The 17,429-nt window shown below is 43.5% G+C and overlaps 1 protein-coding gene across 1 annotated transcript in view; it reads right to left on the reverse strand.

Annotated features, from left to right (window-relative positions):
* The window catches only part of ppargc1a (peroxisome proliferator-activated receptor gamma, coactivator 1 alpha), a 35,511-nt gene extending 21,353 nt beyond the window's left edge, over positions 1–14,158 (reverse strand). The window contains exons 1-2 of the mRNA XM_028564706.1: positions 13,962–14,158; positions 10,980–11,159 (exon numbers count right to left, since the gene is read on the reverse strand). Of these exons, the coding sequence (XP_028420507.1) occupies positions 10,980–11,159; positions 13,962–14,009 (228 nt within the window). The 5' untranslated portion in view covers positions 14,010–14,158. The remainder of the gene's footprint in view (positions 1–10,979; positions 11,160–13,961) is intronic.
* Between the last annotated feature and the right edge of the window lie 3,271 nt (positions 14,159–17,429).

Consider the following 17,429-nt stretch of genomic DNA (forward strand, 5'->3'; position numbering starts at 1 on the left):
GCCGAGATAACCTGGCAACCTGCTGACGGCCATGTCCACTTATATTGATTACTACAGCAGCTGCTGAGAGGAAAAGAGGGCAGGAAGAACAAAGGGAGAAGAGAAAAATTGTCTCGGTGGGAGCACTTTCTCGCCCACCCCGCTTAATGGACCTCACCGAATTAAAGAGATCTTAACAATACTGGGCTAATTGTGGGATCACAATATATTAACCCCACTCCAATTCTAAAGGGTGCCATTTTGTGGCTGTTTTATTCCAAATGCTTCAATTAGCCATAAAACATGCTGGCAAGGGCTGGCAGAGCTCCTCTTCCCCCTCCTTTGCCCCAGCTTCCCCACGTCAGAGTAAAAGAAAGCCAACTCAGTCGTTCATTATTAGGTGAGGCCCTTTTGTTATCAGGCAGGCTGTCTTTGAGGTTGTCCTTGCCTTTAACTCTTTTATTGAGTTCCACAGCACAGCATTGTGTTCCAGGAGATACTATTCACACAGCTGATAACGGTAGGTGAAGGTGCTGTTTTAAACAAACACCTACTTCTGCACACCGGGGCAAATAGCCACATTAAATCTTCTAATTGCTTCTTGAGGATTCCAAGCTCCTGAGCAAATTTTCCGGGGATCAACTTTTAACAATCTTTTCAGGGTAATGCATATTTACATCCTAAAACGAACCACTGTGTTGTGAAAGTGCCAGAATTATAGACCAAAACACTAAATAACACCAAGATGAAGTTTCAACAGACTAAACAGCCCCGCCGTTATCTCCAAATGAGAGGCAGAACATGTGACAGACACTCTGGATGTGGGAAGATAAAATATCTCCCATTAAATGGGTCATCTGGTATTTAAAGTACTGTTTATTCTCACTGTCTCTTTTTGCTCCCTCTTTCCTTCTCTCTTTCTGCAGATAGAGGAGTAGCATCCAGTTAGTTCAGACAGAAAACATTCTTAATAAATTGGCCCCCAAATTGCGGGGTTAAATCTGTGCCTTGACAATTTAATTGCGTTGCTTCATCTCAGTCTTATTTTTTTCCCTCCGCTTTCTGCTCTGTCAGATTTAAAAAACATTCCCTTGGATAAGGTTAAGCGACTAGCCAGACCTTCTAATCATGGCACAATCACAAATTGTGGGAGGGATATGTGTGTGTGGCGAATGCAGCGGTGGTGGTATCAAGTTGTCACATCTTGACTCTGCCAAGAAAAGCAGCCTTGGATTTGATAAACAAATAATGTCATTCTGTGTTATTACCCCCGGCCCCCAGATTTCAGAGGAAATAAATCAACGTCAGCCTTGCCGTTAAGGCGTTAGTCAGGCCTGACACGTCGGCTGGTCACACAGGCACAACATATGGCAGCAGAGAAGGAGGGAGGAAAGAGAGACAGGGAGGGTAAGGTACGGCACGCCGGAGAGACAAATCATGGCAGCAGCCAGAGACGTCTGGTCATTTAGCATGAGCTTACTGAGATGGAGAGAGGGTGATTATGGCCTATACGGATAGGATGAAGCCATACATAACACTGTTAAGTCCCTCTCTGTGTCTGTGTGTGTGTGTGTGAGGCATCGGTGAAACAGTCTGATGATGTTCCAAATCTTAAAACTAAATGTTAAAGCTTAAATATTGGTCAGGGCTGTGATTGGCTCTGTAATACAGAGCAGCAAAATGACGGCTCCCGTTATTTGTTTCCATCCAACTACAGAGTCAATAGAAAAATCCTGTTTTTTCTGGAAAATTTTTCCAAGCAAATGATCCTATGGACTAGATATCGAGAGTCTACATGTTTTGGACACAGTACTAGTGGCAAACAGTATATTCTCTGTATTCATTAACAGGATGCATCGTCATCACTCCAGGTTCAGTATATATTCTGGCTAATCATGATGATTTGTGTTGTAAATTGCAAAATCTTGTATCTCTCTAAATGCAGACAAGATTGTCCAATCCAAGCACCAGGTAACTGATTTTAGGATTCTCCATCCTAGCTATAATACCACAACTGGTCCTGTGACAATCTTTACACCCTGGCAGAAATTCACTATTTTGTGCCTCTCTTTAAACAAAAATGGCAGCTCTCTGAATGAAGAAGAAGTGCTGTTGCAGAAGCTGAGGAAACGGTTCGACCCATCAATGTGGACCAGGATGTGTGTGTGTGTGTGTGTGTGTGTGTGTGTGTGTGTGTGTGTGTGTGTGTGCAGAGATGATGCATCTCTTGGGAACCATTTGAGACTGTTAGAGCACTATCAGATGAGCTGATGGGGGAAAGAGAGAGGGAAAGAGAAAGTGAGAAGAGGAGCTATCTGTGTGTGTGTGTGTGTGTGTGTGTGTGTGTGTGTGTGTGTGTGTGTGTGTGTGTGTGTGTGTGTGAGACAGAGAAAGAGAGAGTGAGCCAAAGAGAGAAAGAGAACTGTTGTTACACATCCTGACACGGGCCAGATCTGATTGAGACACCTACCCAAGGGATGTTAGCGGTGCTGTTCTTTCTGGTTCTCCGTGGAAAAATCCTTTGACCGGTAACCCTGCTGCTGCTGCTAAAACTAACCACCTGAACTCTGTCACACATCTGCTGAGAGCAGCTGAAGCTGTCACTGCCTTCAGACACACCAGGCCCTTTCTGTCTTACTTTGGGTCTAAAATCATTCAGTTGTGTACCTTTTTGAGAAAAGCACGCACAAACAGAAAGACTTGCAATGGACCCAAGAGATCAAACACCTGGGGTGACTACCCAAACCAACAATGAAACATCATCCTTACATTTTCATTCAAAAAGAGCATTAAATGCTCTCACACTTTCTTAAACAGCTATCCAAACAACCAATAGGATCACAGGGGGGTTCGGTGTGTCCTGGTAGAGCCTCCCTATCTACAGTCCTGCCCCGAGCTGCTGTTGTTTTCCTTCTAAAGCCGTCCAACAGATGGTCCAAGCAACCATTTGCTTACACCACAGAATCACACACCACCGTAATGATTGGACTCACTTTTTTGTTTTGGCAGCAACTTCCCAATCGGCTTGGCACGAGGAAACACTGATTGCTGTGATTGCTCTGACTCTGACTTGCTATGACGGTCACAACAGGAGGGGGTGGAAAACAGAGATTTGGGGCCTCAAATAAGGAATATTCAGCTAGATGCTGAGTTGGGATGACGAATGGTGCTTCCCTCTGCTTTTTTTCGCCTAATGGCATGCAAATAGCTATTTGCTTAAGTCGGCAGCTCTGAATGTGCACCACTAAGCAAGGGACCTTTGAACATACTGTTACACTGTTGATAATGTGTTGGAGGAACACAAAAAGGGGGAAAGAGTGAGTGCAGAGAGAGACAGGACAAAAAGAGGCATAGAGACTGTTTCCAATGTCCATCTTGCTAAAAGGACACTGGCACATTTCCTTGCTGGAATGCAAGTCTGTCATCAGCAGTTGTAGCTGTCCATAAAACAATTACACATGCACAGAGAAGGCTGGTCACTTTGGATTTGACATTTAGATAGATTTGCAAGGGGAGCAAAATGGACCAGAACTTCTTGTTTTTTCGCACCGAGGACTCAGTGTTATTATCCACTGCTGACGCCACCTTTACACACAATCCCCCCCCCCCTCCCCCACCCCACCCACCCCCCCCTCCCCCCCCCCACCCCCCCCCCCCCCCCCCACCCCACCCCACCCACCCACCGCCACACACACACACACACCTGCACACAAATGCAGCTCCTGACCTTTTAGGCCCTGCCAAGCCCATTGAGGGTTTGTGGCGTTTCATTTGTCACAGTAATGTCTTTCTCGGAAAGATGCCAGCGCAAGGAGAGCCAGGGTACAGTGGACAAGATATAGTGGTCTAAGGACGTTTCAAATAAAAGGTGTGTTTCTGTGTCATTGTCCTATTCTACATCTTTGCGCGCATGTGTTTGCGCGCATGTGGCGGGGGATGCAATATCACTCATTTATGATAATTGAAATGGCAGAATATTTTGGGGAAAATGCAGTCAATTTGATTCTGCGGCAAAAAAGGTCACCCTATTCAATTTGCAAAGCCATACATGGTGCGAGAGGGAAACCCACGAAAGCAAACGATCTTATCGAGGCCTTGCAGGCGTCACCACTTACCCACTGCGTAAAAGCTATTTGCTGATTACTAAATAAACGCATTATCTTTTACCTTGACTTCTGTGTGCGCGAGTGAGTGCCTTTTTTCGCTCCTTCATTCAGGTAGGAGGCTGCCACTGCAGTGTATGTGCCTCTTATCCCTTTGGACTTTGTGAGCATGTTATCTGAGCAGTATTTCTTCACGCACACTTTCAAGTGCGTTTGTATATTGGCTGCACGTGTGGTAGCAGTGGTCAAATACGGAGGACTTCACAAGCCTTTGCATGTTGTGTGAGTGGTAACGATGTGAGGATGCACCCATCTTTACAAGTAAAGAAATGAAAACATCAAAGAAATAGTGCACTTAAGTCAATACAATCCCGAGTCATTGACGTGAGGCAGGGATACTATGAGAAAGGATGATGGGTGCATGAAAGCTCTCTGAGTCTTTCTTTGTAGCATCAACATCGAATGTTGAGCTGTATTTCATCTTAATCTAGGATCTTTTCTCTGTGGAATACTGATCGTGTTGCCTTTAGTTTGGATAAGCTCGCCTTTCACAGCTTTCACTTGGCTGAGCATGGTCACCACACCTGCACACACTACAGTACTAGAGACTGTGAAATGTCTGCCAAATGCAGAATGATGAATGGTCACTGACCACTTCATGATAAGCGTCCAACACTTCAAATACCTTCCCAATCTGCCCATCAAGTTATTATACAACACAGCCATAAAGCCATATGAAAAGAGGTTTGGCTGGCCACAATATAGCCTGAAAATGGTCTTCTGGAAAGAGCTGATTAACAAGCAGACAATTTTAGAGCTGTTGACTTCCTGAGGTCAACAGCTCTGTGATTGTGGATAAATGCAGCAGATTTATCCCAAATACACCACTTCAAAATTTCCCAGTACACGTTTCCCAATTCACCGGATATAAAACATGCTTGCTATAGGTGTGCTTGAACCAAATAATCCTGTTTATGTCTACAGCAAGTCCTCGGACAGGACTGGGTATAAACTCCAGTCTTTTTGAACCCCCACCCCATGTCTATATCTATCTATGACATTGCCATTTCCTTAAGACAGACTTTTCTTCTAATTATTCTATATTCTAAGTATTCTATACCAACATATTCATACATGCACGTTTTTGTTGAGTGGAAGGAATGTGTTGTTTCTGCAGTGACCAAATGTCTGTAAAAGCTTCTGCTTTCAGTTCAGGAGCTACTGATTGGGCAGCAAGTGAGTCATCCAAGCATCCAGTCACTCATGCATCAGCAGAGCCTAGGAGAGCCTCTTGAACTATTTGAGGCCTGTGCAGACTTAAATACTTCAGGGGGGAAATAAGCTGGAGCTATAAGCATGCAGTGCACATCATAAAGCTTAGTTAGAATGTGAAGGTTTTTTTCTGCATGGACGACAAAGCTCTTAAAAATAGACTCTCAACCAGCAATAACTAGTCCTTCATATGTACAGTACAAGATTGCAGTGCACATGGCCAAATATGTGTTAAAATTATAACATAAAAAAGACTCAAATGTACTTTATATGTAATAATTCAAGAAAAGCATCTTGAATCTCAACTTGACTGTGCTACACTGACATGGTATCTGCTATTGTGCAAAGCTAGTCAGAGCTGATTAAGTCACTCTTAAATGTCTGTCAGCTCATCCCTTTAACTGCATAATTTCATTTTTTTTAACAAATTGCTAAACAGACATAATTTTCCTCTAAATTATTAGTTATTGATTAGAATCAACAAAGTTATCTGGAAGCTGTGACACAAAAACACACAAAGATTGACAGAATATGGCAAACTACCAGAGGAGAAGAGCTGGCCAAGTCTACTACCACTACTGGGCTGGCTGGCACGGAACACACACACACACACACACACACACACACACACACACACACACACACACAGGATCGATTGGCCTTTCCTGGAGAGGGGAATCAGCCTATCGCCCAAGACTGATAGCGCTTCACCATAAATCACTCACTGATTGAAGGCATCTCTCCATCCCCTTCATTCGCTCTCTCTCTCTGTCAAGTTTTCCTTTTTTTGTCTGTTATTCATACTGTTTTCTCACTGCTGGCTATCGCTTTTACTTTTTCTTCTGATCCCTGTCACTCTGTTATCAATTAATTTCATCTCTATGCAAACACCATCTTGCGCGACCTCTGTCCCTTTTCGCTGCATGAGCAGTGGAGTATAAAAGCATTTTAGGAATCCACTGTTTACACCTTCATCCCACAAGTGTACACTATTCAATATTACAAGGAAGTTTGGCCTTATCACATAGCATCGTTGCAATATGTTGCCGTGTGTGTGTGTGTGTGTGAGAAAGAGAGAGAGAGAGAGAGAGAGTATGACTTGTGGGGAGGGGGCGGTGGATTATTGGCTTAGTGTTTTGGCCAGGTTTAAGTGAAACAACCCTGAAAGGCTCTTAGTGGAGATTACCCCAGGTACTAAAAATAGTCATTCCCACCCAATACACACGTGCGGACACACTAAACAGAAAGCGATCATAGTGTTGTGTCTAGCCAGAAAAGACCACTATCTGATCTTTGTATAGGGTGTCTCAATTACACAAAAGACACACATACACACGTACACATTGGTGGCTGGAGTGATGAGAGAGATGGGTATCCCCTGGGTGCAGGGGATCAGCTGGGGCAAGAACACCAAACCATGCCTCAATCAGTAGCAGCCCATTGGGAACTTGGGCTGTGTGTGTGTGTGTGTGTGTGTGTGTGTGTGTGTGTGTGTGTGTGTGTGTGTGTGTGTGTGTGTGTGTGTGTGTGTGTGTGTGTGTGTGTGTGTGTGTGTGTGTGTGTGTGTGTGTGAGAGGGGGAGAGAGCTAGACATGCAGCCAAGCAGCCACCACCAGACCAAAGGATGTTCCCTTGCTCTTTTTCAAAACATTCCCTGAGGGGAGTTTTTTTTTTGGCCATATTCACCCACCCTGCTCACTCTCCCTCTATTTTTTTCACCGTGCTCCCTTCCACCAAGCAATTGTTGGAGGCCAGACGATATTTGTTTAGCCACTGCAGCTTCAACTTCCCATCAGCCAGAAACAAATGCTTTGCCTTGGGAGCGAAAAAGACAGAGGAGGAAGGGAGAGAACGAGGGGGGACATGGCAGAGAGCAGAGCCCACAGTGTTGCAGGGCGGTGGGTTGAGAGCTCTTGTTGTGGAGTGGATCTGACAGACGCTCCAAGATGACACAGGCTTGGACAGCCTTAGTCTGCATCTCTCTACTATACGTCTGCGCCTACTTGTCTGCGCTCCCTCTCATTTGTGTATCTTGAAACAGCATCGCCGCGGGCCTGAAAGCGTGGTTTGCCTTCAGTTCGACAGTGATGGAGGATTTCTTCCATCACACAGTGCAAACAATGTATCAGCACAGTAAAAACTGAAGGGAACTCGAGATGAGGAGAGTATGGTGTATTCTAATGAGACTCACTTGAGAAAATCATATTTTACAGCGGAATATGATAATTCATACACACTTTACTGGAGCGGTGAACTGGTGCGGGTGGTGTATTCTCAAATGTCAGCATAAATTTGCAAAATAAAACGCAACCAGCATTCAGCAGGGAGTGAGAACAGGGACAATAAGGGTCTCTGCTGTGTGTGTTTGTGTGTGTGGGCATGACAATTCCTCTCAGAGTATGACTTTGTGCACACTCCTGTTTCAGCTCACAGAAGTGCCTATTGCCAACAAGTGTGTCCGCTAATCTATGCTTACACGTGTTTGCAGGAAGGGAAAGGCTGCTTGAGAAAAAAACATTTCATCACCGCATGTTTCATCAAAGCCAGCTAAAGATGACCCAATCAATCTAATCTGCCTTTACTTAAGAATAAGCGCCTGAGCATCTGTCCAAAAAATGCTCAAACATGCAAGACAAAGCAGCATAATGCCTTGCAAAGTCTGATGCAAATCGTACACCAAATCCTGTTGGAGTAATATAAAGAGTTTGCATGAGCGACATGGCCCACATATGTGCGCTCACGTGTGCTGCAATATCTGAGTAATGCTTTAAGCCTTGGCATCTTATTTTACTACCTGCAAAGCCCACAACCTTTTACTTCCAATCCATGAGCTTTGATTTGGGCTGGCACAAGGCCAAGCTTTTCCTGGTCTCTACATTTGTCTCTTTCATTACCCATCTGTCCCCATGTCTGTGTCTTGTCATCTGTTGGACTTTTCTGTCTATCTCTGTGCCTCCCTTTGTTTCACTTTTCTCTCTCTGCCCTTGTGCCTTTGTCCCACCTGTCTATCTATCATCAGTGTATCTCACAAAACACAGGTACAGCAGCAATAAAATAGCAGAAGGAAAACTCAGTGCCAAAATTCTTGCATAATCACGTAGACACGTTCATACGTGTAATGTGGCCATGGTGCATCCCAGCGCGACTGCCACCGGGGCGTCCACATCGGAATCCGACCAAGCTAAAAACCAACGAGACACGTTTCCAGCAATCAAACGGTTGAAGCTCGACATGAAATCTGAGTGGAGTCCGGTGGTTAAAAAGACTTTGGGACACGCTTCTATGCTATTATCTTTGGCAGTACATTGGGAACTTATTGGAGTAACCACCCCTTAACAACTGCAGCCCAAAATAGACTGGACTTTCACAGTCGGCCCGTTTTGAAGAGGCGTCAAACACACTGTGCCAGGAGCGATAGCTGTTTTGTGTGTGTGTGTGTTACAAGAGGTGGGGGGAGGTGTATCATTCTCTACATTTTGTGTCAGGGACAGTTGGGACAATGGCAGGGAATGGAGCAAAAGGCCAGCCAGGGGACAGCTTGTGATCTCAGACCGTATGTTGCTTACGGAACAGAACACACACATACACAGATATAAATATGGGCTTATTTGCATCCATACATAAGCTTACAATGTTTATACAGGGTGTAAACAACTCAAATGTTCCCCTTGATTACAAATATGACTTTGTCTGATGTGACAACTACGTTTCCGGTCCCAACTGCACTGTACAACCAAGTCATTACTTACGTTACTCATTTGCTACCGTCTGTCACATGGAACTGCAACCTAAATAAAAGCCCCAGTCCAAGAAAAACAGGAGGTGTTTGTCTTTCTTTTTGAGATGCAAATCATTGGCATACTTGAACTAATGAAAGCCGGTTCAAACTTCCAAGAAGCATGTTGTTTGATGGGGACTTTTAAAAGAGGGGGCCTCAGCGTGACAGCTGCACCCAGCTGTTACACATGTAACTCAGGGGAGCCTTAATCATCTTCTACCTGCTTTTTATTAAAACAAACAAAAACTGATTTGTTAAGTGGATGTATATGCAAGCGAGGAAGGGAAAATGCAAGAAAACAAAGAATACACTCGCAGGCTTAAAATCTGGCCAGTTATTAACATATTCTCTAACCTTAAACTTTTGATTGGATGCTTCTCTGCCCTATGTAGAGGCCAATCAGGAGGGCGCAGGAAGTACAGCTGAAGCCCCAGCTTTTTGATCCTTGCTGAGCGGCAAACTTTCCCCTGTCAGATTAAGTAGGATTAGCTGGGTCCTGCCGTATGATGAACTGAGCACTTCGTATGGTGACTTGAAACTTTCCAAAGATGAAAAAAAAAATCCCTGGTCAGGGAAATGCATTACTTGCTTTGAAACCCCAGTTTTCACTGCTTGATTGGAAGCCTTTCACATATCCTCAGCATAATACAATAGCTGCTGGCTTGATCAGTGTGTGAAAACACACACACACACACACACACACACACACACACACACACACACACACACACACACGTATTTTTATCCATCCCCAGAGCCACTCAGTGGCTGTAAGCCATATCACTCTCAGACAATAGAGGAGCCATCGTCACACCAGCTAGTACTTAAGGCACCCCTTCCCATGTACAGTATGTGTTTTAGGGTGATCCACAGAGTTATATGAGAGAATGTATGGTGTTCTAAAGAGACTCTAAAAAAGGTGGATGTGGTAGGGAGGAGGTCAAACGTGGAAAGAATTTAGTCTGTTATCCACTGTTGTCTGCAAGACCACTGAGGAGGCACGCACACACAAAACAGAGACCCTGAAAACGTGACTACATGACAGGGCCATAGACACACACACGCACTGCCTTCTCAGACAGGGTTTTTCCTCCCGAGGCGAGGCTAAAGCATCCAATCTCAGTCTTTCTTGTCTATCTCTGGCACTGATAAAGGCTTATAATGAACTGGGGACTAGAACTCAGTCCCAAGACTGATGGCTTTATGGCCCTGGCCAGATCATCACCCTCTGTGGACCTGTTTGTCACAAGGCGAGGACAACAAGAGAGAGAGAGTCAAATGGAAAGAGAGGGATAGGAGGAGACAGAGAGAAAGAAAAAGGGAGAGAGAGTGGGGGAAGCAAAGATTAAAGTTTACACTCTAACCTTTGAGCGTTTTGCAATACAGCCACGATGTCCAGAGTTTACTACTGAAGCGTTGTTTCAGATGTGTGCCGCGGTACTGTCTCTGGGCTCAAATACATGCTTTAAGTTTTGATAAGGGAGCCTACAGGATGCAAACAAGGGGACAAAGGTCCTCCTGGGCTTATCTTTCTTCACGATATCTCCCTTTATGTACTTCGGAGTAATATAAAAGCATGTTTGTAAACTGGTAAGAGTTGTACATTTTCTTTGGCTCGCTTTCAAGAATGTGATAGCGCGTTGTGTTTGCTAGGGCATGTTATTATTCCAGCTCACTCCTGACCCCTGGGAGAGCATATGATGAAATCACTGTGAATGCAAAGATGTTCCAGAGCACCATAATGCTTAGAAACAGCAACTTGCTATGGTATACATATTGATGAAGGTAATGAATATAAAAACATAAAGATGATATGATGTGAAATAAATACTGTAAACTTTACTTACCTCAAAGAGATTGGATGCATCGTTGCCATACTGGGTGGAAATAATCTCTGATTGGTCATTGTACCATTTGAGGCCACCCAGGAAGCTGTCTGCATCTAAGTCACTGACATCCAGCTCTGAGAGGTCTAGTTCAGGGAGGTCTGGGCAAAGGGGCTGGTCTTCACCAACCAAGGCAGCACACTGGACAAAAAGAACACAACAAGGACAGTCATACAACAAAAATCACACCTCTTTTATATGAAAATCAGTGAATTATTGGTGCCAAGTTTGAAGACAATGGGGGAATCCAAATCCAAATCTGGACAGTAGTCAGAAGTCTTCTGAACACCTGCTGTTCAGAAAGAACAAAAGAAATCCATGCACTGGTATAATATACAAAGCATAAGCTTCTCATCCCAATGACAAATGAAGTTCTAAATTCCCTCATTTGATCATTTGGAATGGGTTTGCCACTTTCACTTTATGACTTATCTTACGGTTACTCTATTATTTGTTATCAAAACAGTTCTGCAGGTCAGCTCGCTTCGCAACATGCAAACCTGCAACCTGTTTCCGCTCTGCTTCTATCCAACCAGCAGAACACGGTGCCCTCCCACCATCACTCCCCAAGCACTGCCATTGGTGCTGGCCTCCATGCTACTAAATGCTGCCTGTTGACATTTTGTTATTCACCAGCCACTTTTATGTAATCTAGCCAATGTGTACTGTATGTAGCAGCTGCTCCTGCTTCCTCCCACACTAATCATCAGCTCTGTGCAAGTGAGGGGCTCTGGACTGGAAATCAACAGGGCTTTGGTGATGTGAAAAATGTGTTTTTGAGAGGGGAAAGAACAGGCAACAAGTTTGAGGCTTAGCTCACTTTGCAAGATCATTTAAAATGACAGATTACCACGTGTACAATCCCAATTGTTGATGTTGCACAGTATTAATTGATTTTTTTCCATTTTCATCATTATGGATAGTATTACTATAAACTCAGAGATTTGTCGTCAGTGATCATTTAAAGGTAAAAACACAGCAGAGCCAAGGAGTGTTTACAATCTGCGACTGATCACATTTAAATCCAAGCCTATGAAAACAGCGTTATGGCTACTGTCTAACGGGTACACACTCCTAATTCGGTTGACAGCACGTCAGAACGCTACAGGATAGCCTTAAGACAGATATAAGATAGATATCCTCGGACGAAGCCGGGAGGTTGGCCCGCAGACTGGGGACAGATAGAGTCGGGTTCGGCTCAGGGCAAAGCTGGGAGACGGATGCCGTGCCAAGTAGGAAAAAACGCCCAGACACCGATGTCACAGTTCATCTGTCGTCGGATTCGCACCAACACGAATGCACGATGACTTAGACTGTGAGGAGACAAATCCGTTATGTTTCAAACGCAACAGCGAAGGGGACATATTCACTGCGTCTTAGGCTTCCCCTTTTGATGATCCAGTCTGACAAGACACGGAATGAAAACACGGTAGCAAAGATGTGAGGATATTCAGAGGCGTCCTATGCCCAATTATCTGATGAACTTCTTGGTGGACTAATGAAATAGCGCCGCCAGACAGACAATCAGGGCGCACCACAGCGCTCCGGTGATTTACGCACGCATCGCACATAAAAAAATGCACCTGCTAGGGGAAAATTATTAAGGTAAGTACTGACGTCCTGTATGACAGCTCGCTCATTGAAAGAGCAATGTTTTATTATCGACACTACATGCAAACATTTCATAGAATGAGTCGAAACAAGGAGCTAAACGCGCAGGTACATTTGTTGGCATTGACACTGGCAGATAACTAAACGCAATCGCAGTCTAAACGGTAAAGAAGACTCTGCTGAAGCTTAACTGGCTAAAGTGACAGAGTATGCCCGGTGATTAAAGTGCAAAGTAGCGCATTTGAATGAAAAGCAGTGCCTAAATCGGTCAGGAATAACAGATCATTACTTTTATTGAATAAAGGCAGTTTCCTCTCTCATATTCTCACACCACGCAGCTATAGATCTATACGCACAAATATGCAGCCAGGCTGCAGTCACATCGTGTAGTTCGAGAGAAAACCTTTCTGGAGCATCACTGATGGTGACTCCTGCATGCAGACAAGTACCTAAGTATAACCAGTATAACCACAACAAGCTAAACGGACTCAGTCAATTGGTAAAACAAGGGACGAATAAGTATCCTTTTGATGTGCCTTGGTATCTGTATGCACGGTGGATAGGTAAGATAAGACGACGGGAGCGAATGGGAGCTAATTACATGGATACAGAAAGGTACACTAAAATTCGCACAAACAAACACAACATGATCAGGTCTAGCTGGATGCGATGTTGCTCTCCAGCCAGCGCAACGCTCCACCGGCCGGGATGCTGGCATACAGACGTGCCCTAACGGTACCGTTAGTATTATGATGCTCCTGCGCAATGCCAGACAGCCCTCGGTGTGGACAACCTTTGCTCTTGCCTCTGAAAATAACATGCCCTATCCCGAAACAGCACATCAAAGGGATTGTTATCGCCAGTGGAATTTAAGCGTCAGCGAAATACCTGACTTTGAGACATTTCAGTCATTTTGGCATGAAAACCTTCTCGGCACCGGAGCGCGTACAGTCCGCGTTTGGAAGGATATCCGCAAGCTTGCAAGCACTCACTCCGACTGAGCAGAGATCCTATGAGGAAAGCAATGGTCCCGAGCCCGTGCACGCATTACAACAACTACACCTTTAACTGAGGAGAAAAGGGAGATTCCGCACATTCCCTCCACTTGTCATATATTCCCGTGTTGTAGTTAAATCCCCCGCATCCTCAACTGTGTCCAGACGCGCACTACACCGGCATGCCACCGCCAGCACCAGCAGCACAGGAGAGGAGAGCGTAGACTTATGTGGAAACCACTGCCTCGGACAGTCAGTGTTGTCCAACGTTCCAGAGAAAAAAGAAAGTCCAGAAGGATAGAGAGATGAAAGAAGTCGGGATTTTAGATGCGCTCACCTCTAATTCTCTCCACACCGAGTCCTGGTTACACCTGTCCCACGCCATCCAGCCACTGAATGACGTTCCGAAAAAAAAAAAAAAAAAGAAAAAAGAAAGAAATCAAGTAAAAAAGAAATCCACACACGCTTCCCACTCGCTCTCACACAGGCAACTGCTGCCCCTCGCCGAGAATGAACCGAGGGCACCTGTCTTACAACTGCTTTCCATCACATGACAAAGCTATTAAAAGTAGGCAGGGGAGTGACTCAGAGTCCACACTACTCGCCAGTGACGCGCAGTAAGCAGGCGGGGTCTGGCTGCGCACATAGTAAAATCCTCTCCGTGCACTGCAAAAAATGTCCATCCTTAAACCACATCACGCAGGGGCGTCATTAAGCCCCCCCAAATAAAAAAATAAAAAAAATATATATATATATATATATATATATATATATATATATACACACTTTTTTACAGTGCACTCTGTATCACTCACTACTTTGAATCAATCTTCCTTCACCATTCATCTGTTTGTGTCATCAATGCACTGCAGTCTGTCTGTTTTATTTATATTTCACAAACTGTCAGCTGGTGAAAAAGGCAGAGATGGAGGCTCAACGCAAGTATCGGTATGTGGACTAGCGAGGTAGAGAGTGACTGAAGAGAGAAGAGCGCCTGGCAGCATTAAAACAAAGCAGTATATTAGAGAAATAAAACGTTTTCGCCGATTTCTCACTCGTAATGCAACTGTAGCAAGCATCTCACTATCGCCAATGTTATCCAAATTCATGTTTACAAACAACAAATAATATATCCAGCTAGGATCCAGGATTCATCTTGTCTCGTCCCAAATTTTTGGCCTGAACTTGCTACTGCACACACAGTGAGTGATACAGAGTGAAATTGTAAGTTGTTGTTAATGACTTTTACTTGCTTAACTTTAGCTACGTTTACTTGAAGTAAAGATAAAGGGATATTTTAGTTGGCTATGGTAAACAATAGTCTAGTTAGAGTGAATGCGTAAAATACAAGAAATAACTAACCTAGCTATCTGGTTCTCTATTCTTTGCCATTAATATAGCATAGTATTACAAACTATTTCAGTCCCCACAGAATGTTGTTTATTGATGTTTTTTTTGCCCCCAACGCTGCCTGGAAGGCACCATTGGGAGGCACTGGTTATGGTTATGGTTATGGTTAGGGTTAGGGTTAAGGTTAAGGTTAGGGTTAGGTGCCTTGATGGCAGCGGTCGCAGCGCTGCCTGGAAGGAGCAGTTGGGGGCAAAAAACACCATCGAGCCAGAATGTTGTCATTGAAAACTAAATTTCATAGTCTCACTGTTAATGCTATTGTACCGTTATATCCTTCAAATCATTGAGCAGATGGACACTGGAAGATATTTTGAGAAAGAGAGGGGGGAGAGAGAGAGAGAGAGAATCAGGAGTTTGTCAGGGCAGCTGATTCTGAGGGAAGCGGCTTGATTGAGGTCAGTAACGTTACAGCAATGGTTCTCAAAGTGGGGTCCTTAAGGGGGTTCCAGGGGGTCCCCAGCAAAAAGTGAAATAACTTATGTTCGCTATAATTCCATCCCTAATTAACACAATGTTTCATAGATTCCTGCATAGACTCATTCATAGACTTCCTGTAATAAAACGTCTAAAAAGCAAAAATCCTATCAGATGGGGACCCTTGGACAAATTCTAATCAAATGGGGGTCCGTGGTCTAGTTTCTGTCAGTTTAGGGTTCTTTGATGTCTAAAAGTTTGAGAACCATTGGTCTACCGTATTAGTATCGGCTCCGATACTGCCTAAAACGCTGGTATCAGTATCAGGAAGTACTGGAGTTTATGCAACGATCCAATACCACGTTATAAAGCTCTAAAGAAAATCTACGTAAAAGTAGTTTATTTATGTTTTTTTTGCGTTATAACTGACAACTGTCAAACTGGATAATAAAAGAAAGTTCTGTGGCATTCATTGTTTGTGTTTGTTCATGTTTCACAAAGAGTTTAACCTGAGCCAGACAGACAACAAAGATAGAAATCATATCACATCCATACAGGGATAGTAGTATACAGTTGTTAAAACATAATAAAATATATGACACACTGGTATCGGATCGGTACTCTGTATCGGCCGATACGCAAGTTCAGGTATCGGAATCGGTATCGGGAAGCAAAAAATGGTATCGGGCCATCTCTAATAAATACATACATATAGTTATCAAAACTTTTATTCCTCCACCATCAGGTTATTAAATTCAGAAAGTAACTATATTAAATAGGATCCTTATCAACAGCTTACATGATAAAGTATACAACAATGGCTATTTATTATTTTAGTCTTTCTATAGTACTGTTATTTGTCATGGTACACTGACCTCTGTTTGTCTACTGATTTGTGCTGGACATATTTTGGATGTTGACATGACACTGATTCAACCACTCTACCGTGCAGTAACGTAAGTAAATAGTGTAATTAAATAGTCTTATTCTGATCTGCAACTTAGCTAATAGAGAGAAGAATTAGGTGGTATTACTTTATCACACATTTACACGAGCAGATGGATAGCATTTAAGTTGTAGCCTACAGAATAACTCAGCAGGAGCACATTCTGGCCTAAGTAAGTTCCCCCCCATGCAGCTTTGATGAATCTAAAAGCTAACATTAGAGTAACATTTTGCAAGGGAAAGTTTGGTATAGCCCCCCGTCTTTCAATCCTAGTGACGTCCCTGCACAAGGCATCTTCATCCCTGCAGCACAAACGGATCATAAAATGTAGAACATTATTAAATAATAACGCAATGTCTTTCCAGAAATTATCAGGAATATAAAAAGTAAAGCATCTCTTTTCATGAAAATAAAGGGGGGTTTACAGTGGATGATCACGTATGTGTAATTGCATGTTTTTCTCTGCACTAACGATATCAATTCATGTTTAATTGAACTACTGTTCTTTTACAAGATAATTCGTTTCCATTGTTTGCTCCATTCTTGAATTAAGCCCAGACAAGACTGTACCATAAAATGCCTGTTTGGCATATAGAGTTTCAAAGAGGGTAATTCAGTCTTTTGGAAAGTATTTGTCTATTCAGAGGCAATAAAAAGGACAGGTGGCAGTATCAACCGTGTATACAGTGTCAACAGGATGTGTATAGGCAACACTACCACTGAAATAAAAACATTAGCTGTGTGGACATTTCAAACATAATGGGGTGTCAGTTGGGTGGACTGACAGGCTTGCTGCAGGAGGAATTCTCTTTCAATCCTAAATTGTATTGTCTTCCTCTAATAACACATTTAACAGAGACATTATTCCATATGTAAATTATCACGAGTTATTGTCTCGTAGGGATTTTCTGAGCAAGTTCATGAATAATGTTATTCCACACTGTAGCATGACATCTTTACCAAATAGTACTCGTAAAAAAGGATCATATCAGCTGTTACTTTTCTGTTTAGACATGGTTGTCAGAAAATCAGCAA

The sequence above is a fragment of the Perca flavescens genome, chromosome 19 (assembly GCF_004354835.1).
Source record: "Perca flavescens isolate YP-PL-M2 chromosome 19, PFLA_1.0, whole genome shotgun sequence".
Classification (NCBI taxonomy): Eukaryota; Metazoa; Chordata; class Actinopteri; order Perciformes; family Percidae; genus Perca; species Perca flavescens.